General features: G+C 43.8%; 1 protein-coding gene across 1 annotated transcript in view; it reads left to right on the top strand.

Moving 5' to 3' along the window:
- The window catches only part of LOC8033668, a 51,139-nt gene extending 26,026 nt beyond the window's left edge, over nt 1-25,113 (top strand). The window contains exons 9-13 of the mRNA XM_042288523.1: nt 2,607-2,717; nt 2,835-2,966; nt 3,228-3,354; nt 3,741-4,034; nt 24,653-25,113. Coding sequence (XP_042144457.1) covers nt 2,607-2,717; nt 2,835-2,966; nt 3,228-3,354; nt 3,741-4,034; nt 24,653-25,113 — 1,125 coding nt within the window. The remainder of the gene's footprint in view (nt 1-2,606; nt 2,718-2,834; nt 2,967-3,227; nt 3,355-3,740; nt 4,035-24,652) is intronic.
- The last annotated feature ends 1,141 nt before the right edge of the window (nt 25,114-26,254 follow it).

The following is a 26,254-nucleotide window of genomic DNA, read 5'->3' as shown; positions in this document are numbered from 1 at the left end:
CTTCCCTTTGCGAAACAAGTTCCACAAAGTGGCCGGCGTTACTTACATTGGTGTTTGTTTGTCCAGGGAGAGGGGAAATTGTGCGATGCAGATAGTTGGATATTCCTCGAAGCCGCGAGGTTGAGAAATCTATATGGGCCTCAGAGGAACGTTCGGCTTGTGAATTTTTGGGCAGTTTGTAGAAACATGGCACAAATTCGTTCCTGCAGATATCGACTTCGTGAATAGACTTCAACGGCACGTGCATCCTCGATGTCGAAAGTTACCCCCTGGCAGATATTTTCTATTGACTCATGGCACCTTCAAATTTCACCAGGCAACATGAATAGTCTCTTGGCGCTCTATAATCCCGATACATCAACGTTCTATGTCACATGGCGAAGAAAGAAAAAACATCACCACAAGCGTAGAAGAACTTGGTGCACTTCAAAGAATAATAGCTGCCACTGAACAAGAACGAAGTCGGTTTTGAAACATTGGGCCACTAGTTTTTAGGGATTGATTGGTGTTCCTTTGATTTCGAAGTTTTTAACCAAACAGACAGATATTTATCAAATGTTTAGCTTCAAGTCTTTATATTGCTTATACCGTGATGCACTTTAGTGATCCCAGTTCCAGGCACGTAGCCTGGGGGGGGGGGGGGGGGGGGGGAGGGGCGTCATGGGGCCCACCCCCCCTCCCGAAATCTTCCATTTTGCTGGGGCCTACTCTCCCCCCTCCCCCTCATACAGCATTTCGTCATATACGCCCCCCCCCCCCCCCCCCCCGGAAACAAAATCCTGGCTACGTGCCAGCCCATTTCACCAGTAGCATTGAAGTGGCCAAATTTACCAGCCGATCAAACCATGACCTACGTCAGGAAAGTTATTTTCCTCTGTCAATTTGTTTTTAATGTTTATGGAAGAAATATGAGTAAATAAGTTGAATATTCTTACGCTTGTAGATTTACAATTTGGCAAGTTAATAGCAGTGGCATAAAACATGTAATGAACATGTTTCTTGTTTTTAACGCTCCGTAAACTAAAAATTGGTTCCGAATAAAACAAAATTTCCATTGAGATACGTGCCACTACAGATACACAAAATGTATCTTTAAATTTACGTCATGATTTGTTAGACGTTGTATTGCTCTGACACGTGGATTTCGGTCACCATAACAAGTGCGCTTTCATCCCTGGCTGTTTTGACATGTGATGTGTTAAGAAAGCTATTTCTTTTTGTCGCGGGTGGGTTAAAGCAGAATCCCTTAATTTGAACGTATGATATTAAGAGAACGCAAAATAAATTTAATAGTATTATTACATTTTGAAAATATATTATTAGGTTTAAAGGGGCGATGCAAAGATTTTTGTATTTTGCGCAAATACCGCTTAGAACGAATCCCTGACGTTAATGACCTGTGCAATACCCGTTCGTTTTTCACTACACGCAATCGAAGTCGCAGAAAAAAATTAAGAAAAAACGAGCAGAATTCATCCCCTCAACTCACAGCCAGAACAAGCGACCACGTGATCTGGAGCCGATTGTATGCCACCAATGTTGATCATTGGGGTTGATCGCTGAGGTTGGTAACGCACAGGACACGCGCTAAGTTCCAGGCATTGTTAGGTTAGGCTACTGTCGTCATTGCAGCGATTGGACAAGCGACACTACCCGAATGCTTCTCAAACTATAGATTATCACGAGCCCAAATCGAGTGCTCACGCAATGCTCGGGTCCAATCTATGAGCCGCATTCAAATATCGTCAGTGGGCGGTACTGCTACCGCCGAACTACGTCATCAGGTTTTGCGAAGGAGAGATTGAATGAAAACGCTCAGTTTTGTCCTGAAAATTACAGCGCAAAAAAGAGTTTCTTGGTCAGTGGCTTTGCGTGCGAGTATCTTTGAGTTCCAGTAGTGCCAGTAAGCTCGTGTAAAGTGAAAAACATTCCAATTCAATATTATTGCACCGCCCCTTTAACTATACTAAGTCCGGCTTTGGGAATAAGCTGAAAAATACACGGGTAAGTTATATCCCAAAATTATAGCTTCGTAAAGCCGCTGTATGTGTCTTCCAAAAGTATTTTTAGGCCTGGTAGGCCAAGTAATCTTTTTTTACGACTAATGAATATGTTACAAATTGAAGTTTCTTTCAAAAGCTATTTTAAACGTCATTTAGGATTCATCGCGCGAAATTAATAATTGCAACAAAACATCCGGACTCTTTCGAATTTAAGAAGTTTTTGAAAGTATTCCAGTTGAACTTACGGTAGCCACATTGGCGTCCTGCGCATATCACAGCACAGACGTTGTGTTATCAACGTTTAGGAGTTCAAATAAAAAAATAAGTACGAACTCTGGTTTGTCTTAAGAATGTCGCTCTCTGTTTATGGTGGATCTAAATTGTTTTAAATATGACATTGGGCTGATGGAACAGAACCTCATATGACACTTTCGTTTTTTTTTCTTATTAGGTTATGAGCGCCATGTGAAGGCTTCAGTATATAAGAATTCTGGAAATTTTAAACTATTGCAGCTTAAAATTGGGTTTCACCGCCTTTTTTGAGATATTTCATGCCGTTTTTTAAGGAATGAACCAATTCTTACATTAAACATCCTGTTGCAGTGGCATCTCGGCTACTATGATAGCAAGTATGTACCCGTGAACCGTGGATTCGACACATTTCTTGGATTCTACAGCCCCGCACTGGACTATTACACCCAGAACTTCACCTTTGTATGTTTATTTTTGACGTTTCACAAAAATAAACCGAAATATGTCATCACTTTATTAGGATACTGCATAAACGTTTTAACGTATTAGAAGTAACATTTTTGCTTTTGTCTCCTCTAGGATAATCATACGGGACATGATTTTTGGAATGGTGACAACATTTACTGGGTCGACAAAGAAAAAAAACAATACTCGACACATTACTACACGAGAAAAACGGTACAACTAATCCAGGTTCATAATAAGTCAACGGTGAGAACACGCGCAATTTACAAATACTAGATACAAAAAAAAAATTCAATTTACAGAGGTTGTGGCTTGTGGCACACCTATTGCGATTGGTGTACCACGAGGATATACGCCACATCTATGGTGTCTGCAAATATTGTTCTGTTGACATTTAAATAATAATAACGCGCATTAGTGTATGATAAATCTATCATATATGCCAGGTTTAGATTTCAAATCACTACAATGAAAACATTACTTATTGACATTTTTCTGCAATTCTAGCCTTTGTTCTTGCTCCTAAGCCATCAAGCACCTCACACAAGTGGTGGGCCCACGCTTCTCCAAGTTCCAAAAAAGGGCATCAGGGATTTTTCTTACATTCAAGAGGAGAACAGAACCTTATTTGCAGGTTTGTATAAAACATCACAGTCTCAGGCGTGCAACCCTTAATGTTTCATATATTAGACGCACATGTTAAATGCTAGTATAAATATTTTTATGGTCTATTCAATTCTGCTCATGTGGAATACAATTACATTTTTCCGCCGTAGACTCTACGCAGTCGTCTTACGACTTCACAGCGCATAAATCATAAGAGGGAAGCAAACTAGCTCAAGTTGTTCTGGTGACTGCGCAGTCAGGTTTTCTTCTGCAGTGGGCTTGGAAATGTAATGTTAATTGTTCTACTTTACTTTACGCATTAATTTTATAAAAAAATAATTACAGTATATTCGTATGATAAAAACATTGATGCTGAAAAGTTTTACATTCAACGTTTTTTTTTATGATTCAAAGGTATGGTGGACGCACTGGATCAGTCTGTCGGTAGCGTTGTGAACGCCTTGCAAAAAGCGGACATGTTAACCGACACGATTCTCGTATTCTGTACGGACAACGGAGCTTTACCCTGGGGATTCAAGTCAAATCGAGGCTCCAATTGGCCCCTAAGAGGAACCAAGTTCACGTTGTACGAAGGTGGTGTTAGGGGCACTGCTTTTATATGGAGTCCTCTTCTCAACAACTCAAGGCGGGTTTCCACCCAACTAATGCACATCACCGATTGGCTTCCGACATTATACTCAGCAGCGGGTGAGTATTTCTGAAATTGGGATGTAACTTAAATCTACATTGGTTTGCTTACGTTTCCAATTTGTAGATACCACATAGTAACTGTAGTGTCTGGAATATGAGTCATAACGGTATTATATGCTGTATGGTACTAAAAAAATGCATAAGTCGAATCAAATCCTTTTAACACAGGTTATGTTTCAGGTATGGTTTCTAAATTCAGTGCTTAGAAAACGTTGCTACGAAAACATTATAACACGGGCAAATTATGCAGAGAGCACTTTGTTTCTTGCCAGGGATTCAAAACCGGGCGTCTCGCTCTCTAGCATTATGCTTTACCCCTGCGACATCGGGATACATTAGAGTGTCCTTACAACTGTTATGTACACTTGTTGCAAAAAAAAAAAAAAAAAAAAAAAAAAAGTTACCCGAGTGCACGGAGGGGCACTTGGTTTATGTGTTCACGTAATCAGTGTTGACTTCACTATAACGAAATTATAGATTTGCGAACATTTTCGTTCTGAGGTATGACGTCGACTGGTTGACAATCCTTTGAGCTTCTCGCAAAATTCGACAAAGTTAGACTTTTTAAACAGTGTTGCCCAAATTCTACATGAGACTTAGAATTTTCGTAAATACTTATGGTAAATTACCCCATTAGTGATGACGTCAGAACATGGCATGCACTGTACTCACAACAAAGCGTTTCTAGGGCCGTTGTTATAGACAAATGTTTGGGGGCTCGACTTGAGTTTAGAATTTGTCTTATAAAAGGTGAATAACGTTTTCTAAGCATTTTGTCTTCTCAATATCTCATCATGAAGACCTTTTTTATCGTCTCAGTGCCATAAAGCCATCATAAACGCCCGTAATAAAGTCTCACAAACCGGTTTTGCCTAGCTACTAGACGGCACGATGTCTTCGTAGGTTATGTGGTTCTTTTGGAGGGAGTACGCGACTCTTAAATTAGGTTCATAACGAGCGACAAAACTTCTACTTTCGGGGTCAACTTATTATGGGACTTCTGAAGTAGTGCCCGTGCACAGCTTTAAGCGCCGCTCGAGTAGCGTCAGCTGGCGAACGCCTGCTTGCGGAGAATTTCTCAATATTTAAGAATGGTGAAAACACTGTGAATCCGAATTCCGTACCACGACGACGTGAAGTGTATCCACATCGAAGTGCAGGTCAGCACACGTTTCAAGAAGTTTTGACAGTACTGAGGTTGCTTTTGTGCACATTTGTTTGATCGACGGAAATGTTCGAAATATACATATATATATGGAAACAGAGAGAGAGAGAGAGAAAGAAAGAGAGTCTGCAAGATTTGTATTCTCTGTCTCATGGCTACAAGCAGATGACGCACCTATTTTGGGAGCGTCGAACAGGAAGTTTTGGGTTTTGAACAGATCATGTTGAAGTCAAAATAATTGCTCCTTCAGTTTAATTCGTGACCGCTGCAAACTAAAGAAAAAACAATAGCCTGACACCGTTTTCATCTCAACAGGCGCTTGTCTCGCTGTATTTTTATCGGGTGTCCATACGTGTTATGATATTAGTCAGAGTACCCCGCATCTCACGCTTATAGAAATTGTTTTTATAAACCTGACAAGTTTTTCTAGATCCTCCCAATAAATACGCGACCAAAATAGTATCGTTATGCGAACGATTCAAACTATTGCAGATGGCATACTTCAGAAATTTTTTATGTCTTCGTCGTTTGCAGTAGGCATCTAGAGGCATCTCAGGAGCAAAAATTGCTGTAGCAAGTATTTAAAAACAGCCGGTTTTCGGAAAACTTTCGTTCTGTAAGTGTAAAATTTTGGGCGTCCTATATCTATTCATTTTAAACATTTAAATTCCACGCCCGAGTTTTGAACAATGTCATTGTTGTTTGTCAATATCACAGTTTATTTCTTTCAGAAATGCTGCACTTTTTAGTGAGTGTGCCCTTGCTTTGAACTGTGCTTTTGTTGCTTCATTTTCAGACGTTAATTAATCCTCTTTACTTCCATTTAACATAGCAATTTGTACCTATTACCCGGTTGCCATTGATGCTTGTGGAATTGTTGATGTGATCGATAATTCAAAAATATTTTTTCAAAGTTTTCAAAAAACTTACCAAAGATTTTTTTTTATATTACTTCCTAAACTATTTAATCAGTACCATAATTGTTTATTTACCTAACGACCGGAAGGTGGAAAAGGTGGCGCCGATCCACTAAACGGGTGATCCATATTCTCCTCCTGAATTATCGTCCCGTATTTCTAAAAAAAACATTCATTGCAAAATTCTCGAATACGTAATTTCTTCACGTTTAGCAAACTTCTTGAAGTCAAATATTTTTGTTTAATCCGGCCCAACACGGTTTTTTTAAGTCATTTTCCTGTGAAACCCAGCTACCAACTTTCACTAATAACCTTCACCTTATTGTTAATCAAAGTTCCCAAGCTGACTGCATATTCCTTGATATCGCTAAAGGGTCATTCCATGTGAAACGTCCCAGACGTTGCCCTCAACCACCTCCGATTTCTAAAAAAAAATTCATGGGCTTCGGCCACAATGCCCGTAGCCATACCCTAAAATAGTTTTGACGAAAAAAAAATTGTGATGACGTGAGCGCGATTTTAGTTCTTGAAAACAGCGTGAAACTAGGCATCACTCAATAATTTACGAAAACTCAGCTTTCTTATGAAACACAAAACAATATTTTTTCTTAAATTGGCACGGTTGTCGGCTTACAATGTGGTTGAGTTTGTGCTGTTTGTTTAATTTAAATATTTTTAAAAAAATAAACAATTTTATTCAAAAATCAACATTTTTGTCATTTTATTAAAAAATACATAATTGCTCCCGGGACCTAATATAACTTTTTACTGGTTGCCCTCTAGGTATATAACCAATAAAAATATTTAGAACCGCTCAATTAAACATCTTGCAGTAAAAAAAATTCTAAATTTGCCAAAAAGTGCGTTTTGACGCATAAACAGCCGTTTATTTCACCCTGAGGTGGTCCAAGTAAAAATACAAAATATGGTGGGTTCGGAAGAACGATTGATCGTCTTTTGATTCTGAAAGTTTAATCAGAGTAATTTTTGTTTAAAACGAGAAAACAATTTTTGAAGTTGAACTCTCGCACCACTACCCGGCGTCGCTTCTTAAACGCCTCTTCGCCGCACAGCACGCCACCTGCGACAATAGCCGAAGCGATTAGGTCCAAAGAAACAACGGAGTTTGCTGCCCGCTTCCCCTCGTCCCTCTTTTCTGGCTGTAAGGGAAGAAACGGCGGGTATCGTGTACTAATCGGAGGTGCCACCAGTGCGTCGCCATAGCAGGCCCGTTGTGCCCTTTGTACCCGAGGGCGGCTCCTCGCACTCCGAAACGCGATGCCTAATCGACGGGCGGCATCAGCTGACGTGAACGTCTGAAACACGATAATATCGCCGCGAAATCTAGCCGTCACGCATGCTGCGGTGAAAAGCGGAACTATGATCCGGTTCGCGCTTAGTTGGAGCGCAGTGAAGACTATCAAAGCTCTGAAACGCGCTGATTCAGTATGTTAACTCGGACGCTTAAAGCATCGCCACAAGCCAAGATTGCGCTTCTAGCATTCTTTTCGGTCCATATTGTCAGTGCGGGAATCTTTACATGACCGATTGGAAATAATGAATAAACAAAGGCACGTGTCCGCACTATTGACACTGGGTATCAAGACTCATTCCTTGCATTTTGAGTAACCCGCTTCTGCGCTAGTAAGCTAGGAAAGGGCTGACAAGCGAGAAGTTGGCTTTTGAATGACCATTTGAGATCGGAAATCTGTCAAAGAAAGGAATTCATTTTTTGTCTAATGCGTTGTACGGTGGTGTAACGATGGATGAGGCTCTCAGTACAAGAATAAAAAAAAGAAAAAAAAAACTTTGCAAACCTTTGTCAGCACGAAAATGATTGCGGCATTTCCGCTGAATGGAATTTTTTCGCAACGTCCCACGGGAAGAGTGCTTGTGACGAAGTCAGGGGTACATTGAAACGTCTGACAGCAAGGGCCAGTCTTCGAAGTCCCTTCGAGAACCAAATCATGACCGCCCAGCAGCTGTTTACCTGGGCCAAAAATAACATCGGGGGCATAACAATACTTTGAGTGCCGAAAGAAATGGTTGAAGAAAAACGAGCTCGACTCACTCCAAGATTTAGCTCAGCGGTCCCCGTCAGAGGGACAAGAAGTCACCATCACTTTAAGCCTGCGTCACCATCTACGCTACGTGCTAGACTTTGTCATTTCAAAATCGATTTGAGCACAAACGACGCGTGAGCCTTCAACGGCGCGCATTCGTCAACACCACATCGCCTCGTCGTTCGAAATTGCCCGTTCACGGGTCTTTTGTGCTGCTGTTTACATCTCTGCTGACGTTAACAAGAGAGAGTGATCGCGTTGTGTATGTAGGAAATAGCTAGCTTACTAATGGATGCTCTGAACCGGCAGCGTTAAGCATCTCCTGACATCAAGACACTTGAAGATCACAGGAGGACATCGCCGCGTAAAACGGTCGAAATGGGAAAAGACATAAAACAACAAGAGTGAAAAACAGCCCCTTTTCACCAAGATGTACCCGACAACTCAAGGTCATGCTCCCTACCTGCGTGGGCACACCGTTACACCGTCCCACGCTTCGCCGGGCTCGACGGTGCCGTGCTGTGCAGAGAAGAGGCACAAGAAACGACACCAGGGTGCGACGTAAAAGCTCAACTTCGAAATGTTTTTATTTTTTTCGTGTTTACAACATAATTATTTTATTTAAACTTTCAAGAACAAAAGGCAATAAACTCTTCAGTAAAAGTCACCATGTTTCGCATTTTTCTTGCAACCATCTCAAGGCAGAATTGACGGCTTTTTTTGTGCAGTATATTCACAGGGTTGCCAAAAAGAATTTTTAATCACCTGCAGCAACGAGATAGTTTGTAACCAAACTATCAAAAAGGCTAAAATTCTCATATATTACTTTTTTTAAATTGCTTTAAGCGAATATCCATGATCCTTATTATACAACAATCAAAATATCACGTGGTTTTTAGGAAAAAAATTGTCCAGTGTTCTATAAAAATATTTTAATTTTCATAAATTAATAAATGACTCCTAGTTTCACCCCTCTTTTACGAGTTCGAACCACCATCGCCCCATGAAATTTGTTTCTCGTCAAAAATATTTTAGAGAAGCAATACAAACATTATGCTGAAGAACCAGTAATTTTATTTTAGGAATCGAAGGTCGCCGTGGGACCTTTAGCATGGCATAAAGAAGTCCACGTCAGCTGATGCCGCCCGTCGATTAGGCATCGCGTTTCGGAGTGTGAGGAGCCGCCCTCGGGTACAATGGGCACAACGGGCCTGCTATGGCGACGCGCTGGCGGCACCTCCGATTAGTACACGATACCCGCCGTTTCTTCCCTTACAGCCAGAAAAGAGGGACAAGGGGAAGCGGACAGCAAACTCTGTTGTTTCTTTGGACCTAATCGCTTCGGCTATTGTCGCAGGTGGCGTGCTGTGCGGCGAAGAGGCGAAAACGAGAAAACAACTTCAAAAATTGTTTTCTCGTTTTAAACAAAAATTACTCTGATTAAACTTTCAGAATCAAAAGACGATCAATCGTTCTTCCAAACCCACTATATTTTGTATTTTTACTTCGACCACCTCAGGGTGAAATAAACGGCTGTTTATGCGTCAAAACGCACTTTTTGGCAACTTCAGGATTTTTGTTTTACGGCAAGATGTTTAATTGAGTGGTTTAAAATATTTTTTATAGGTTTTATACCTAGAGGGAAACCAGTAAAAAGTTATATTAGGTCCCGGGAGCAATTATATATTTTTAGTAAAATGACAAAAATGTTGATTTTTGAATAAAATTATGTATTTTTTTTAAAATATTTAAATTAAACAAAACAGCACAATCTCAACCACATTGTAAGCCGACAACCGTGCAAATTTAAGAAAAAAATATTGTTTTGTGTTTCATAAAAAAGCTGATTTTTCGTAAATTATTGAGTGATGCCTAGTTTCACGCTGTTTTCAAAAATTAAAATCGCGCTCACGTCATCACAAATTTTTTTTCGTCAAAACTCATGACTTAATCAAAAGTTATAAGTGATTTTCTGAAACTTTCAATGAGAAAATGGCGGCCGAGAGAGTTTTCGAACACATGGGGCTCTATGGTACCACAAACCGAAAACGGGCAAAAATGGACTCCATTTTCCTTTTGAAATTTCGAGAAAATCACTTATAACTTTTGATTAAGTTATTGGATCGGGCTGAAACTTTGGCATCTGGTTGTGACCTCTAGCTCTACCTTTGGGCGGAGAATGAGCGTTTGACGATGCCTAGTTTATTTTTGCGGTAAAAAAGACCGTGTAAATTTTCTTTTGTGACACCCTGTACATACTGCATAGCTTTCATAGGTTGTTTAATATAGAGTCTTGTTGAATTCCAATGATTTAACCCGCTCGCCTCTGTAATGCCATCGTGCCTTGAAGGAACTTCTCAATAAATAAATAAATCAATAAATGGTTCTTTTCGAGCGAAATTCACTTCCATATATTTGCCCATAGCAACACCCCTAGCAACGGTTTGTTTCGAGCGTGACGTCACACTTGCAGGGTAAATATAGTTGAGTGCTAATTTAAGCAAATATTTCTCAATGAAACCACAAGGTTGAGGGAACCCTTTAGCTTTTAATGATATATAAAAGTTTTGAAATCTGTGCATCCCTCTTCCGCCAGGGTATGACAGATGTTGTTTTTTTTCATTTATTTACATGCGCATTATAGTCAAACTCCTGTCAAACTATTTACTTTTGAGTTGAAAGTTTAAAAACACTCATATACAGGCTTGCGATTACCTTGGACATAATCATTTTAAGTTACGTGATCTGGTAATGTATACATGCCTTGCACCTACGTCATATGATGACGTCGAACGCCGGTAAGCCCCATGCTGGTGGTTGACTCGACGGCCCTTTGCAGCGAGAGCATTGGAAAACCGGTAAACTGCGCCGCGCTCAGCTGTGGTAATTACAACTTATCCCAACGATCGTTTTGTCGGCATGTACAACGAGACAGTGTAGCCGTCAAGTCAGAGAAAGTACGAGCAACAGAAAAGGGATGCAGCCGCGGATTACCGAGTTTGCGGGGCGCATTTCATAGCGACGAGCAACGGCACCTTTCTACCGTTGTTTACGCTAGCGCACGCCTTTGCATATGCTTTTGATCGTGGTGTAGATGCCCTTTGCCTTTAGTTACACTGCGCCGTTTCCACGCTTCGAAGGTACCTTCGGGGCTCCAGCCGAATACGGCGAGTGTCGCGCCGCGAGCCCGGCCAGACAGCGGTCGGTCGGCGGCGGCCCCGTTGTGCAAGCTCGCCAAGACGCCGCCGCCGGGGCATCGGTTTGTGCCGTCCGCGAGACGGTAACCTTTGCAAGGATTGAAAGTCTGCAGGTGAGCCGGCTAGGAAACATCATAATATAATCCCTGAGGGAATGTGAGTGGTCTTGTTCGTTATTTTATTTATCCTTGCATAAGGGTTTAGTTTATGACGTTGTTTACCTAGCGTTGTTTACCAGTACTTCGCCAAATCGTAAAAAGTTTTATACACGCTACCCCTAGAGCCGGTCGTCAAATTATGCGCAGCGCAATGAAGCATTTTTTTTTTTTTTTTGCGGCACGACAGCTTTTTGTTTTAGAACTTAGTCAGGGCATATCAAAATCATCTCGTAGCGCTATTGCACCAACGCCGAAATATTCCGCACGTACAGGCTAAGCGTCATGATCGTAAGCTCGGCTCGTGTTTCAAAGTTCACATCTAACAAAAGTAGGTAGCTTTGATGAAAATATGGGGCATGTCAGCGCATGTCCGGGCAGTTAGCGGCACCCTACGCCATGGCAAGCGCATTCGGGCAGCGTGAAGTCCACCACCAGCATGACGCAGGACCCCGTCCTTCCTTAGCGTGATATAACGTGCAAGGCATGTATAGTCCAATGAAATCACGCGACGTCACGTGTTCACATCATCACGTGACCCATACTTGACAAACTACTTCACCAGGCGACTCGTCGTAACCCCAACCATGTGGCCACGTAATCACGTGACCAATAGTTTCCGATGAAGACAGGGATCATGAGTTGTTCTGTATCCATTTAAGCAGCTTTGGCGCCTCCTCGTATGTCGTTCGCAAAGATTGGAACCTACATTTACTCGTATACTTCGCATAAAATCGATTGCCGATTGACGCAGAATGCATCGTGTGTTTGTGTTAGATATCTGTTGATGACAAAATGACTGAGAGGTTATGCTGTAGGACTTTCTCTACAGTCTCACTATGTCTAACAAATTACCTAAAAAACCAAAAAGGTGATACAGGAAACAAATCTGAACAGATTGAAGTAGGTTGACTGAAAGGATCGATGCTTTCTGCGATATTTCGCTTTATGTAAAGCACCAAGTTATAAGTTTAATCGTTTCCTTTGGGAAGGGAAAAAGGCTGTTCCACTATAGATATTTAGAACCCATTGAAGGACATTAACACAAACCAAATTAACTCAACGAGATCGCACACCCTACAGTTGTCCATTCCATTAAACTTCTTCCGTTTCCTTCGAAGGACGTGCTTGTCTTTCCCCACCCTGGCCTCCCGCACACCCTTCAATCGTATGTGCAAGCGTGATCGCCGTATGTGACGTCATATCAGAATCGCCCTTCCTGCATGTGCTGCAGGACCAGTAGGTTCATCGTAAAATTCGCAACCGCTGAAGTCCATGCGCTTTCTTGCTTTCTCCGGCGTTTTTTTTTTTTTTTTGAAGCCGAAAGCATTATGTGTTTCATTACGGGAAAAGGTGGAGTCGGCGTTGTGCCCGAAAGATGGCCATGACGATGCGCCATCAAGCACGCGCCGCCCAAGGTCAAAGCGGACGCGCCTCAGAAATAAAGCACAAAGAAAAGCACAGCAACGCAGACGCTTCTTCACGATAGCCGTGAAGCCGTCAAGGGCGCTGCGTGTGCGCAGTGGGGGAGCGTGATGTCCCCGCCGGACCCCGCAGGGGGTACCTGTGAAAGCAGGTGTTTGGTGAGTGGCGTCACCACGGAGCCCGAGCCATACGGGTTCGCCCGCCCACGTCTGGCTGTGCGTGGTTGTCCCGTGTCCGAGGAAAAGGGCATCCTGGTGGTTGAGCCGAGCCCGGGGTAGGTTTGGACCCTTCGGGGCCCCCCGGGTGAGGCAATACACCACTTCGGCCCCCGCTTCTCGTAGACGGGAGTCCTGGTAAGGCCCGGCCAGGATGATTCAGTCTAGTCGCCTTTTCTTCTACTATCCCCTAAAATCTTTCACCTTTACCTTTCCTGTTTCTTTTACTTGTCTCTCATTTCTCTTACTCCTTTTTCGCCCCCCTTTGGTGGCAAGGGCTAACCTTGGGTGGCAATAGACCTCTGTCTTGACCCACACTTGGGTATAGTTTCCCGGCAGCACTGTTAGTGTAACGTCTCCAGCCAAGCTCATCTTGTTGTGGTGCGTTACCTAACCCCTTGTTGTGCTCGGTGGTGGGCGGTGCACCGCTGATTCCGAACACTCTTTGCCCTTCTATGGCGCCCCACCCCTCTAAACCCCGTTCAGGGCATGCCCTTAAAAGGCGTTGCCTTGAACACAAAACCATTGACAAAGATCCCGAGGTAGAATCCTTCACAAAGTTTTTTGTTGTTCACTCTCTTGATGAACACAAGACAGTTGCAAAGATGTCACCCTTCATTGTAGCCGAAGTTCTAGAGCACCTTGTAAGGTTTTCCTACAAGGCAAAAAAACTGTACTCTGGAGACCTCTTTGTGGAGGTAAACACAAAAAAACAAAGCGAAGCACTCCTCAACCTGACCACCAATGTTGACGTAAAGGTGTCGGTGAGTCGTCACCGCACACTTAACACCATTCGTGGAGTCCTCTCTGAGGACGACTTTTTGGACACAAGCGAAGAACTCCTCGAGGGACTCAAAAGTTCCGGCGTTGTCGCTGTTAAGCGCATAATGTTTCCGAAAAATGGCGAACGGGTTCCTTCTAAACATGTTAATCTTACTTTGAAAAACACACACTCCCAGAGACCGTCAAGGCAGGACACCTGAACTGCCGCATTCGCCCTTACGTCCCCAACCCCAGCGGTGCTTCCGTTGCCAACGTTTTGGTCACGGAGCACGCAGCTGCCGAGGGAAGGAGACATGTGCAAAGTGTGGCAGTCAGGGCCATGTTTCTGACATTTGTGAGGAGGCTGTGGCCCACTGTGTTAATTGCGGTGGATCACACCCCGCTTACTATCGTACCTGTCCCTCGTGGAAACAAGAAAAAGACACCCTTACCATTAAAGTGAAGAAGAACATTTCGTATTCGGAAGCGAAAAAACGATTCTCCTTTGTGTCAAAGGGGAGTTTGCCGACGTGGTGCGCAGGGGCCCTGCACCACGCTCGGAGTCGAAAGCCACCCAGGTCTCTCCCGAGATCTTGGCGGCCGACCTCAGGGCCCCAGCTCCCCGACAGGGACAGCAGCAGCTTCCCCCAGCCCCTGGTGGTGGCACGCGTGCTGCCCCTCCATCCAAGGACAGGCCGGCAGCAGCCGCGCCTTCCCCGTCTCCTAGGTCCCCTCCTAGGGAGGAGCGAGCTTCTCGCTCCTGCTCGGTGGAGAGGGTCCCCCTACCGAAGGAGCAGCATGGTACCCATGCAGCTCCTGTGAAAGGAGGTGTCAAGGCGAGCTTGGGTGACCCCTTGCCCAGTTCGTCCGCCACTCCTCCATCCGGTCGTGGCCGGGGTTTTCCCCCACGCGTGCCAGGCCGGACCAGCTCCGTCATACTCCATCCATTGGACACTTCCCAGGACATGGAGATACCAACTGATGCAGACAGTCAGTCTACTCCTGACTCTGACCAGGATGGTATGGAATGGGAGACAGCTTCTCGTAAATCTAAAAAGAAGCAACCTGCAGTAGCGCCCAAGTGATGACCTTAATAGCTGCCGTATTGTGGTCACATATTCCACCTAGCTCGAGTTGGCTCTTAATAGCTTTATTTATTTTGCTAGGTTTTACCTCCTAATATTTACATATTTACACCTTTTTAATAGATGACGAAGTTACATATTATGCAAGGGAACTGTCGTGGTATTTTACGAAAAATTGATGATGTCAATCATTTCATGGATGAGCTTCGACCCATCGCTCTTGCCTTGCAAGAAACCCATCTTCACTCTAATTCTTTTAACATTTTAAGGCGCCATCAGGTTTTCAGGAAAGACCGTCCCGCTTCCACTCCTTCAGGTGGCGTTGCGGTAGTTGTGCAGAGTGGAGTCGCTAGCTCTCAAGTCCCACTCCGCACACCTCTGGAGGCTGTTGCAGTGCGTCTACTCGTGGACCGCCTTGTAACGCGTGTTTCTTTATATTTGCCACCAAATGTTCCTTTAAATCTTCAAGAGCTGCGGGGACTTGTAGGACAGCTTCCTCAACCGTTTTTAATTTTAGGTGATTTTAACGCTCATCATCCCATGTGGGGTAGTACCCGTCAGGACCCCCGTGGTGGTGTAATTCAACGTCTTTTATTGTCTTCTGGGCTGTGCCTTCTTAACGGGAGAGAGCCAACTTTTTTTAGTGCGGCACACAACTCATTCACATCCATTGACCTTTCAATTGCTTCACCTTCATTACTTCCTTGCTTCTCCTGGAAGGTTCTTCATAACGCTTTTGGAAGTGATCATTATCCAGTTGTTTTAGAAAGTACCATTTCATTGCCTAATCTTTTAAAGCAGGTTCCTAGGTGGAAGTTAGACAAGGCAGACTGGGCACTTTTTAATCTTCACTTTACTTTAGATCCTTCGCTTCTTTCTTCTATGTCCCCCGAGAACGCGGCACTTTATGTTACTGAGCAGATACTAAAGGCTGCTCAGCAGTCCATTCCCCAAACATCTGGTAATATACCCAAAAAATGTAAACCTTGGTGGAATAAGGAGTGTGCCACAACCCGGGCGGATCAAAATAGGGCGTGGGGCAGATTTCGCAGATACCCCACTTCAAGCAACCTTGTTGAGTTCAAGCGACGAAAAGCCAACGCTCGTTGGACTAGAAGCAGGCAAAGCGGAAGTTGTGGATGAAGTATCTCTCTTCTTTAACCAGCTTTGTCCCGGCCAAGGAGGCCTGGGACAGATACGGGAAAGTAAATGGGGATTACAGTGCTTTGCCATTCCAACATTTAATGCTCCTTCTTCATCTCTAAAAGATATTGGTAACATACTCGGGGAACATTCTTAAAATTCATCTAGTTCGGCCAACTACAGTGTTACCTTCGGACAGTTAAAAGCTCGTACGGAACGACAAAAGCTTGTCATGTCAGGAGGAAACTCAGCATCGTATAACCAACAATTTACGCGATGCGAGCTTGAGATGGCTCTTAATGTGACAAACCTCTCTGCCCCTGGACCCGATGGAATTCATTATGAAATGCTGCGCCGCCTTTCTCCAGAATTCCTTGAAAACCTTCTCCTGTTTTTTAATCTCTTGTGGGAAAAGGCGTGTTTCCCTCAGGCTTGGAAACACGCGCATATCATCCCCCTCCTAAAGCCTAACAAAGACCCCTCACAACCATCAAGCTATCGCCCAATTACACTCACAAGCTGCCTTGGGAAAACATATGAAAGACTTATAAAGAGGCGGCTGGTCTTTATGTTAGAAAGCCAGAGGGACTTTGATAACTATCAATGTGGATTCCGCCAAGGTCGATCTACCTTTGACCACTTCGTTCGCCTGGAAACTATGATACGTGAGGCATTTGTAAACAGACAGCACTGTGTTGCGGTTTTTTTCGTCTTAGAAAGGGCATACGACACAGCGTGGAGGTACGGGATTCTCTGAAACCTGTATGCCTGTAATATTCGGGGCCGTATGCTGCGAAGCATAAAGGAATATCTAACAGACAGGACTTTCCAAGTTCGCCTCGGCTCAGCCCTATCTGATTTCTTTGTTCAAAAAAATGGAGTCCCTCAAGGGGGTGTTTTAAGTGTGACTTTGTTTTTGCTAACAATGAATTCATTCGCACGACAGCTGCCACCGTCTATTTCGTATTCTCTTTATGCTGATGATATACAGATTGCATCATCGTCCTGTAACCTTTCTAGTTGTGAGCGCCAGTTGCAGTTAGCCATAAACAAATTGTCCAAGTGAACCGATGAAAATGGGCTCAAGTTCTCTGCTTCAAAAACGGTCTGTGTTTCTTTTTTTTTTTTTTTTTTGCGACGCGGGCTGTCTTTGGATCCCTCCCTGAAATTAAATGGAACACCAATTCCAGTTAGAAAGGAGCACCGATTTCTTGGTGTAATATTTGATAAAAAGCTTAACTTTATTTCCCACCTTAAAGCTCTGAAGCAAAAATACCTTCAGTCCACAAACCTTTTGAAAGTTTTATCTCACAAGTCTTGGGGGTCTGATAGAAAATGTATCCTGCAGTTATACAACGCCCTTGTACGATCCCGTCTTGACTACGGTGCAGTAGTGTATGGATCGGCTCGGCCTTCTGCCCTTAAAATGTTGGATCCAGTTCACCATCTCGGCTTGCGGCTGGCAACAGGAGCCTTCCGGACGTCGCCCGTCCTCAGTTTGTACGCAGAATCCAATGAGCTGTCCCTGAACAAACGACGTACATATCTTAGTGTAACATATGCTTATAAGATTCTGGCCGACCCCAGCATCCGACGTACTCTTCACTTACAAGGTCAAGGTTCTTTCGCCTTTTTGAAAATAAACCAAGCATTGTTACTCCGTTAAGCTTCCGTATTGAACATATTCGTACTTCTCTGCACCTTCCTCTGGACCAGGTCGGCCTCGTTAGGAAAGTCAACGGTATTCCACCTTGGAAAGCACAGCGAGTTGAATCTGACTGGTCTCTTGCGAAGTTCAACAAGCACGGCATTTCCCATGCTGTAATTAAGCAAGAGTTTGGTGAACTGCAAACTAAGTATGATGGTTATCTTCATGTTTATACAGATGGTGCCAAGACCTCTTCTTTTGTCGGTTGCGCTGTGTATTCAGAACGGTTTTTCAAGGTTCAACGACTCGATTGTGTCGCCAGCATTTTCACGGCGGAACTCTATGCGGTATCAATGGCGATCGAATGCATTACCAATAGGAAAATACTGAGGGCGGTCCTGTTTGTTGACTCTCAAAGTGTGATTCTTGCAGTTTCCTCTCTTAAACATACTAAAAATATGCTTGTACAGCAGATTCGATATAAACTTAACACTACTTTGCATGGAGGTCAAAATATAAAATTTTGTTGGGTACCCACTCACATTGGCATACAAGGCAATGAAGAAGCCGACAAGCTTGCAGGGTCTGCCGGTAACCTTCCACAATCTCTGTCCTGTTTACCCTATCAAGATATGAAGCCCTTGGTGAAGTCCTCGATTCATCATTCTTGGCAATTGGAATGGGACATGGAGTGCGGTAACAAGCTTCAGGTTACCAAACTGGCTTTGGGAGTTTGGGAAAGCTCTTCATGCAAGAGCCGACTTCATGAAACGTTGTTGTGCCGTCTGAGAATCGGACACTCTTTTGTAACCCATAGGCATCTGCTTTCGGGAGAAGATCCACCAGTCTACGATCAGTGTGGTGATAGGCTCACTGTTTTGCATATCTTGTGGTTGTGCCCTGGCCTTGAGCCCAAGCGCCGCATTTATTTCCCTGAATTGTTTTCAACATCATATCCCATTTCATCCTGCTCTCCTTCTGGGAGAGAATCCTCTGGTCTCTTTTGAACGAGTAATAGAATTTCTTGGTAGTATTGGCCTTTTACACCGATTATAGCTTTTTGGTTATCCGTTTTGTAAAACCTGTTTTATAGTACAAACCTTAAATTAGTTTGGCGCAGACGGCCTCGTAGCTATTGCGCCATAAACCCCCAAAAATCTTTCTCGTCACCGCCGGACTATAATGCTTTCGCATTCCTACACCACGTAAGCAGCCTTAAATGTCTTCGGTGTTGTTTTTTGTTTTTTTCCCCGGATACTTTGCGTTGTGCTTTTTCTTGCGTTAGAGTGGTGCGTGCGCTAGAGGTATTGACGCTACAGGAATGTTCGTTTCTGGGAACTGCATTACAGGAGCTTCCGTTACATAACGCTGCTAGAAGGCAGCCCTATAGAGAATATTTGCTGGCGGCCAAAGTTGTGTGCGAAACTGCTGAGCATGTGCTGACGGCGAGTTTCTACAGTTGTTTTGTAACATGCAAGCGACACCATCATAATTGCCGGTCGTAGCAGGCTATTCATGTAATTTCGTTCTGAGCATGCGCTCTAAACATCGCCCTCAAATATGGCGTCCATTGAATACCCGTTATAGGCCTGTTTCTCTCGGCCAGGGTGCGCGAGCGTTCCCGTAAGACGCGACCACGTAAATCCTGCGTCGAACGTAAAGCAGCGCAAAAGTTTAAATAAACTAAAAAAAAAAATGAAGATCGCACGTTCAGTGCCATATGAAAACGATAACAATACCTTTCTTTTAGCTTTTTTGTTTTCTTATATTCTTTCACAACTATATATGCACCAACCGAATTTTGCCAGCCTGCATGAATGAACAACGTGAAATGTCGTAATGACGCACAACCGAAGGACTACGGAAAATAAATACATGCTTGCTCGCTAGAGACACTGCCCAAGCTTGAGATCTACAGGCTTCAAAGTTATAACACATTTTGTGGCAAATGTAGACGCCGCCGTCGTTGTACAGAAGTCACTAAGCAAAAATATTGCAACCGACCGCACAAAGTGTGCTGTGATCGACACTGGTAGCTGCTGCATTGTGGAAAGGCATGTTTAAGGAAATTTGCCTTCGCCCAGTGTGCTCCACAATGTTTGCAAAAGGTTCTCTTCTTTCAGTGGAATTCATATAGGAGACACGTGTGAGGAGATGTGTGCTTTGGTAGAACGACTGTGCTACATGTTGCATATGTTGAATGGGGACAGATACGTATGTGCATTTGTTTGGCTGAAACGTTTGCGGTAAAGAAGCGAAAGTATGTAGTACGCAACCTGTTCTCTAGTGGCGCGAAGGGTACACCTACAGTGGCTTAAAGGGGGTAGTGTAGTTATCGCGTAGCCTCCACCACGCATCGGGAACGGCCGCTCCTTGGAAGACGATGTAGGTGGCGCTTTGATCCGCAGCTCCGTTGGGTGCTTCAATCGGCCGGCAAATAGAGGCACCCTAACACGCTCTGTAACTGACATAAATACATCAAAAACAATTATTTGTTTCCAGTAAACTTCCAACGACATGATTTGTGTTTGAAGGTGAATGAAAAATGTGAAACTAGCAGACGACAGTGTAGTCGAGAGCTGCGAATCGGCCGAAGCTTGCCGGAGCCAGGCTGACCAAGCGGCCAAGCCAGAGCCATAGCCGGAACGACGGTGCTGCAAGCGCCAACGCCACCCGCGGCCGTCTTCCAACGCTGTGCCGCTTCTCCGGTCTCGTTCGTCAAACTAACCCCTTTAAGCCACTGTAGCACACCACAACGGAACCTGGGCGGCGCTCGTGGGGAGGCGAGGGAGCGTGTCCGGAAATCGCGATTACGTGGCTATTTCTCAGCGGCGGCTGCCGGAAGGTTTGGATTTTTTGGTACAGCGCAACACCTCAAGCTAAAGCCGTAGTGCATCCAAGTAGTAACGTCACATCGGCCGGAGAAGGGAGGCCACGTTGTGAAAAGGTGCAAACTCTGGTTCTCTTGACCACGACCCAGTCGTCTGCTCACTCAGGTCACGTGGTTTGTTCGTGCGAATTCATCCGGCACTGATATACGTTTCAAATACGCAGTATCGTATAATTTATTACATATATAAATATAATATAAATGTAGTTTAGAACGTTTTGGCAAGGTTGAAAGTACCGATTTTATATTTATGCTTATCCCGTAACCGCGGGATCACAGTGGAGTCCCGCTGCTCCCCAGACATTTCGAATGAACCGGCTCCGGCAGCGAATTTTCTTCCTTCATACATGCTCCGATTCTGGTAAGTTTACACTGTGTGCGAGCTACTGACGCTCTGAAAAGGAAAGCCGAGGCATTTCAGAAGAGAAGGAAACAACAACAAAAAAAAAAATTCCAGTCGCCGCCTCAGGGAGCGCAAACGAGCAAGAGATGGGTCGACGACGTTAAGCCTTTCGTCCCTCGCTTCTAGCTACTGATCTTGCGTGTTGTTCTTTTCTGTTTTTTTGATACTACGGAATTTACATTGATTCGCGGTCCTGCTGCGCTGTTAGTGACATGTGTGGCCAGTAGTCAACGATTACGCTGGTCGATTATCGATAAACCTCTTTCCCTCGACAGAGAGAGAGACAGTTTTTGGAGTTCGTGGCGGATATTGAAAGACGTACGGATACGATCGACATGCAAAAACAAAAACGTATTGAGGGGCTTCGTTGGTCATGTGGAACGCGAGTAGAGTTCTGGTCGGTTGCTTTAATCTTTTGATAGAATGGAATTTCGTTGTCCGTCGTTATTTGTAGGCAATTGCGTCGACATTTATAAATATGCGTGGCAACATTTAGTTTTTCACTGGAAGGTAAATACCAATCTTATATCTTCTTACTGAAAGTGAGTTGTATATACTGGTGTGTTTGTTTATAGCACTCGTATTTATTGCCTTTACCACGTTCATACTACGATCCTAGCTCTATTAAAGTAATAATATTATTGAATAAAAAGTAAATACTCTTTTGTTCTAAGGCAGCTTTAGTTCGAAAGAGAAAAATGGATTAGTTGATTATAAATAGTAGCTAAGTTTATTATTCCTGCCGCACAGGAAATTCAATATCTTTTCAGTAATTTATCTTATAGGTAGGGTTCCGCCGTTTTCGGTTTTGTATTTTTTCAAAATTCGGCGTACTTTTTCCGGTGTTTATTTGAAAATTCAATTTTCGGTTTTTTTGGCATATATTTATGCCCACAAATTTTATCGGCGTTTTTCGGTGAATATACAATAAACACCAACGGTCACCGGATCAGATGATTCTTGTAGCTCTCATAATTGTGATCATTCAAAGAATAACGGCACAGATACATTGAAGAAGAAATTGACACTTTATTTGGCAAATGTGTGCAACTGCAAAAGAAACAAGAAAAAACAGAAGTACAGACAAGTCAGATATAAAGCCTATTTCCCCCAAAAAATGGGACTTCACCGTCTGTACATCAGGGTTACGTGATCGTATTATAGTACACACACATGTACATTCCCAGGTTCTACTCGTTGATCCGCACTCTTTTTTCCCTGTTAATATGACCCTGAGCTTCGAGAATGCCCTCACAACGCTAACACTGGACATTGGCAGGCTGAGGATATGAAGAGCTGCCTGAGCCAAAATCGGCCAATCAACCAATTGTGACCACCAAAAGAGACACGGTGCGACGTTTTGAAGCACAACATAACATGCAGAGCTTGCATCAAGTCAGTCTTCCTTACAACGAGTTAAAAACACGCTCGGGTATGGGGAGTCATGGGGCATTTCAGACTTCACGTTCCGATCGATGATGCGGCACATTCAAAGCAAAACGTCGTGATGGCATCCGTGTATCCCATAAATTCGGGCACATTTCGATAGACACTGTCGTTCCACTTTTTCGCCACGGCTCTGCGGTACGACTGGAAGGTCAAAGTGAGCTTTTCCGGTTAAAACTGAATTTTAGAACATGAATGCGACGTATTTTTATCGGTTTAAATGGAAAATGCTGAGCCTAAAAACTGACCTTTTTCGGTTAAAACCGAATTTCTGAAAATGGATTCAGCGTAGTTTTATCGGTTTCTATCGGTTTAAACCGAAAACGCCGAACCCTAATTATAGGATTGCGTCAGCTCGCGTTCCCGTCGCGATCTCATTTTTCGACTCTATATTGTCATTCGATGAAAATTATATTAAGTTTGACAACTGGCCCTGGTATAATGCAAGAAATAAGTGAATGCACACTTTAACATCACTTGCATGATTGTAAGTGGCATTTGTCTGGCCTCGTCCACGTTGACTGCGTCCGCCTGATTTTTACAGTGATCCGTTTTGCTGTGTCCAATCACTGCGTGCCTCGCCATGTTGTCGAAGTAATTTTGTGTAAAATATGCATTTCTACAGCAAAAATATTGCGGCTCAATGTATTCGACTTATTAACTTTTTTTCTGCAGTCTTATGCGCATACCTCGTGTCAATTCATACCGAATATTAAGGGTAATCATTTTGTTCTCCATTTTGTTGTTAGCCCGAGACTCAGGCAGGAAAAGAGGAAAGTTTCAAAGTAGAAGAAAAATGAAAAGTCGAGGACACGTCTTTAACACAGCTAAAGACAAGTCTATTTGGTTCACCCTCTTATATGCACTCCACGAACTTCACCACAAAACCTTCTTGACCTTCTCGACCTCCAAAGCCAAAAGATAACAAAGGACTTATCTCTTTCCACCACAATTGTCAAAGAACCTTGACGTTTTCCACAAAGCAACACACCCTAGCTCCCCTGTCCCAGAAGGCGATTCGGTGTCGGTACATTCGTGAAAATGCAGCCCCGCGTGCTGCGATTTCACCGTCCCAATTTCGTAGATGACTTTTGAGAATCTTTTTTTGCGTAGACTGTACATCACTGTGTTAGAGACGTGTCCTCGACTGTTCATTTTTCTTCTACTTTGAAACTTTACTCTTTTCCTGCCTCAGTTTCGGGCTAAGAACAAAATGGTTAACATCCACCAGCTCGCCTGCGCAATCACTACATTATTATTTGGGTTATGTTTTGCCCGTGTAATAATATCTTTTGCCGCATTTTCAGTGTGCAGCTTTTATTTTCGCTAATAAGGCACTCTTATATGACTAAAAGCCCGTTGTTACGACGGTCGACCCACGCGCGTTGCCTTTGGTTTTGTGCTTCGACACGTGCCCCCGATGACCTTCATTTGCAACGTCAGGAGAAGAGTGCTACGGCCTTAGCTTCTAGTAGGTGTTGAACAGCGGCGGCGTACTGAAGTGCTTTAGTGGCGTACATGGGGAAAGGAAGAGGGGAGCAAATTAAAGAGCCTTCCCGTGTGTGATGACTGACGGGGAGAGGCAGAGCATTGCCTCTGCTCAAGAGTGGGGTTTTTCGTCTGTACATGAGCATTTTTTGCCGGGAAAGGGCGCTAACAGCTACAGCTGTTAGATTAACCACTGCCCAGCCGACGAAAGGAAAACACGTCACCCGTTAGTAATGGAAACACAGGGAAAACCAGATTTCTTTGAGGGAGCCATTTTTATAGTGCGGGAAAGATCAGCTACAGCAGCCGTTGCCAAGGCGTGCTTTCAAAACGCCGCTACACTTTCTCAAGCTTTCACCGGCGTTGCATTAGTGTGCGCAAGGCGTCTCTATTTGAATGTTGCAACCGATAACTGTCTGCCGAAGCTCCCCTGATATAAAAATTGTGGAACGATCGAACCACTCTCGCTGTCGGTACATTCGTGAAAATGCAGCCCCGCGTGCTGCAGTTTCACCGTCCCAATTGCGTATATGACTTTTGATAACCTTCTTTCGCGTAGACTGTACAACACTGAGTGTCTGATTGCAGCTTTCATGGGTATTGTTTCTTTCAGGAGGGAATCTGGAAGACCTCGGAAGTATTGACGGAGTCGATATGTGGGAAGCATTGCGTACAGGAACTGAATCCAAGCGTGAAGCTGTGGTGCACAACATCAATGGCAGATTCAACCACTCCGCTATTCGGGATGGCGATTACAAACTGATTGAACGAACATTCAGAATAAGCCTATATGACCAGAGATTTGAGACTGTTGGAGGCAAGCGCCCGTACGATGACCTTGACACTTTGATGAACAACTCCACGGCTGCCAACGCGTTGAGAGCCTTTTATAAAAAGAAGCATCTGAAGTACCGGGAAAACTGGAGAAGAGACGCCAAAATTGACTGCGGTGAAAAAACCTCAACTGTAGACATTCATCAGGGGATATACTACTTATTTAACATAAAGGAAGATCCCTGCGAAACGGAGAATTTGGCAAAGAAGCCAGAAGAGGTAAGTGAAATCAATAGTTAGGGTGACCATAATACTCGGAGTAAAAAGCGGGTTATAGAGGGGGGGGGGGGCGGGGGGGGGGGGGGGGGGAGGGCATAATTGCGTGAATTATATTTGTTGCTTCTCTTCACAAAACACATTTCATCATAACTTTTTGGAGAAAGTTGTATTTCTAAATCCGTGGGATTTCGAACTACTCTTAAAACCGGGGAAAGATGTAGGATAAATGCAAACGAGGTTCCCTTCAGACAAACCTCCCGTGCCATCACTTTGAATAAAACAAAAGAGCTGAATCACTACAATCGGTACTGAGCATCAATAAAACTGTAACCCGAAATACCATTTTTTTTTTTTTAGACTGAGCAGGGGAATCGAAACGACAGGCTCACTTTTTGCATGCAGACTCGTGTTACTGGGCAGAAGCATGTTCTTTGGTTTTGTCAGTCACTTGGCACTTCAAACCTCATCATTTGTTTCGTAATATAATTATATTTCTTTATTTTCCCCGTCGGCTTCGGTCTGTCTTTAGGTGCAGTGACCGCCTGATCTAGGATGCCGTCTCGCCACGACTTTGCTATCGACCGGGCTTTGTCGGCTTCCGGCCTCTTCGCGGCTGTGAAGCTTTCCCCGACCAGTTTTTGTGTGCGACTAAGGTCAACGTAGGGTCAGAATTAATGAGCCTGTTTTTTCTTTTGTTTTTACGGTAGATCATAACCTTAATAACATTGTTTTGCCCCCAACACAACCCATGCATTTATATGTCAATTTTGTGGGAGGAATGCGACGGCAGGAGTGGGACAGTCCACATATTTCATTAGTGCATATTGCCAAAATGTTGACGTACTGCTAGACCGATGATGCCGTGGTTGCGGTACTTGCAACTCTAAAGGCGTACCTGCTTGGCGTGGTGTACACGACTTAAGTCAGTGGTTGTCAATTCGGCACGCAATAGTAAGTAGCACACATTCGTTTTGCTCGATTCTTGAACCGAAATGGTTTGGCCAACAGCTGTAATAAACAAACATTGAAAACACGTGTTAATAGATTGCTTGTAACCACTGCTATTTTAACCTTAACATCTCACTCTTTGCTAGGAATGACAACTTACACTGTTAAAATGATTTTGGGAGAAAGGAAGCAGCTTCACCCGTCCCTTTAAAAG

This window comes from Ixodes scapularis, unplaced genomic scaffold, assembly GCF_016920785.2.
Source record: "Ixodes scapularis isolate PalLabHiFi unplaced genomic scaffold, ASM1692078v2 PGA_scaffold10__122_contigs__length_95168666, whole genome shotgun sequence".
Lineage (NCBI taxonomy): Eukaryota > Metazoa > Arthropoda > Arachnida > Ixodida > Ixodidae > Ixodes > Ixodes scapularis.
The sequence above is the reverse complement of the archived record's forward strand: the minus strand, read 5'-3'. Positions and strand labels throughout refer to the sequence as shown.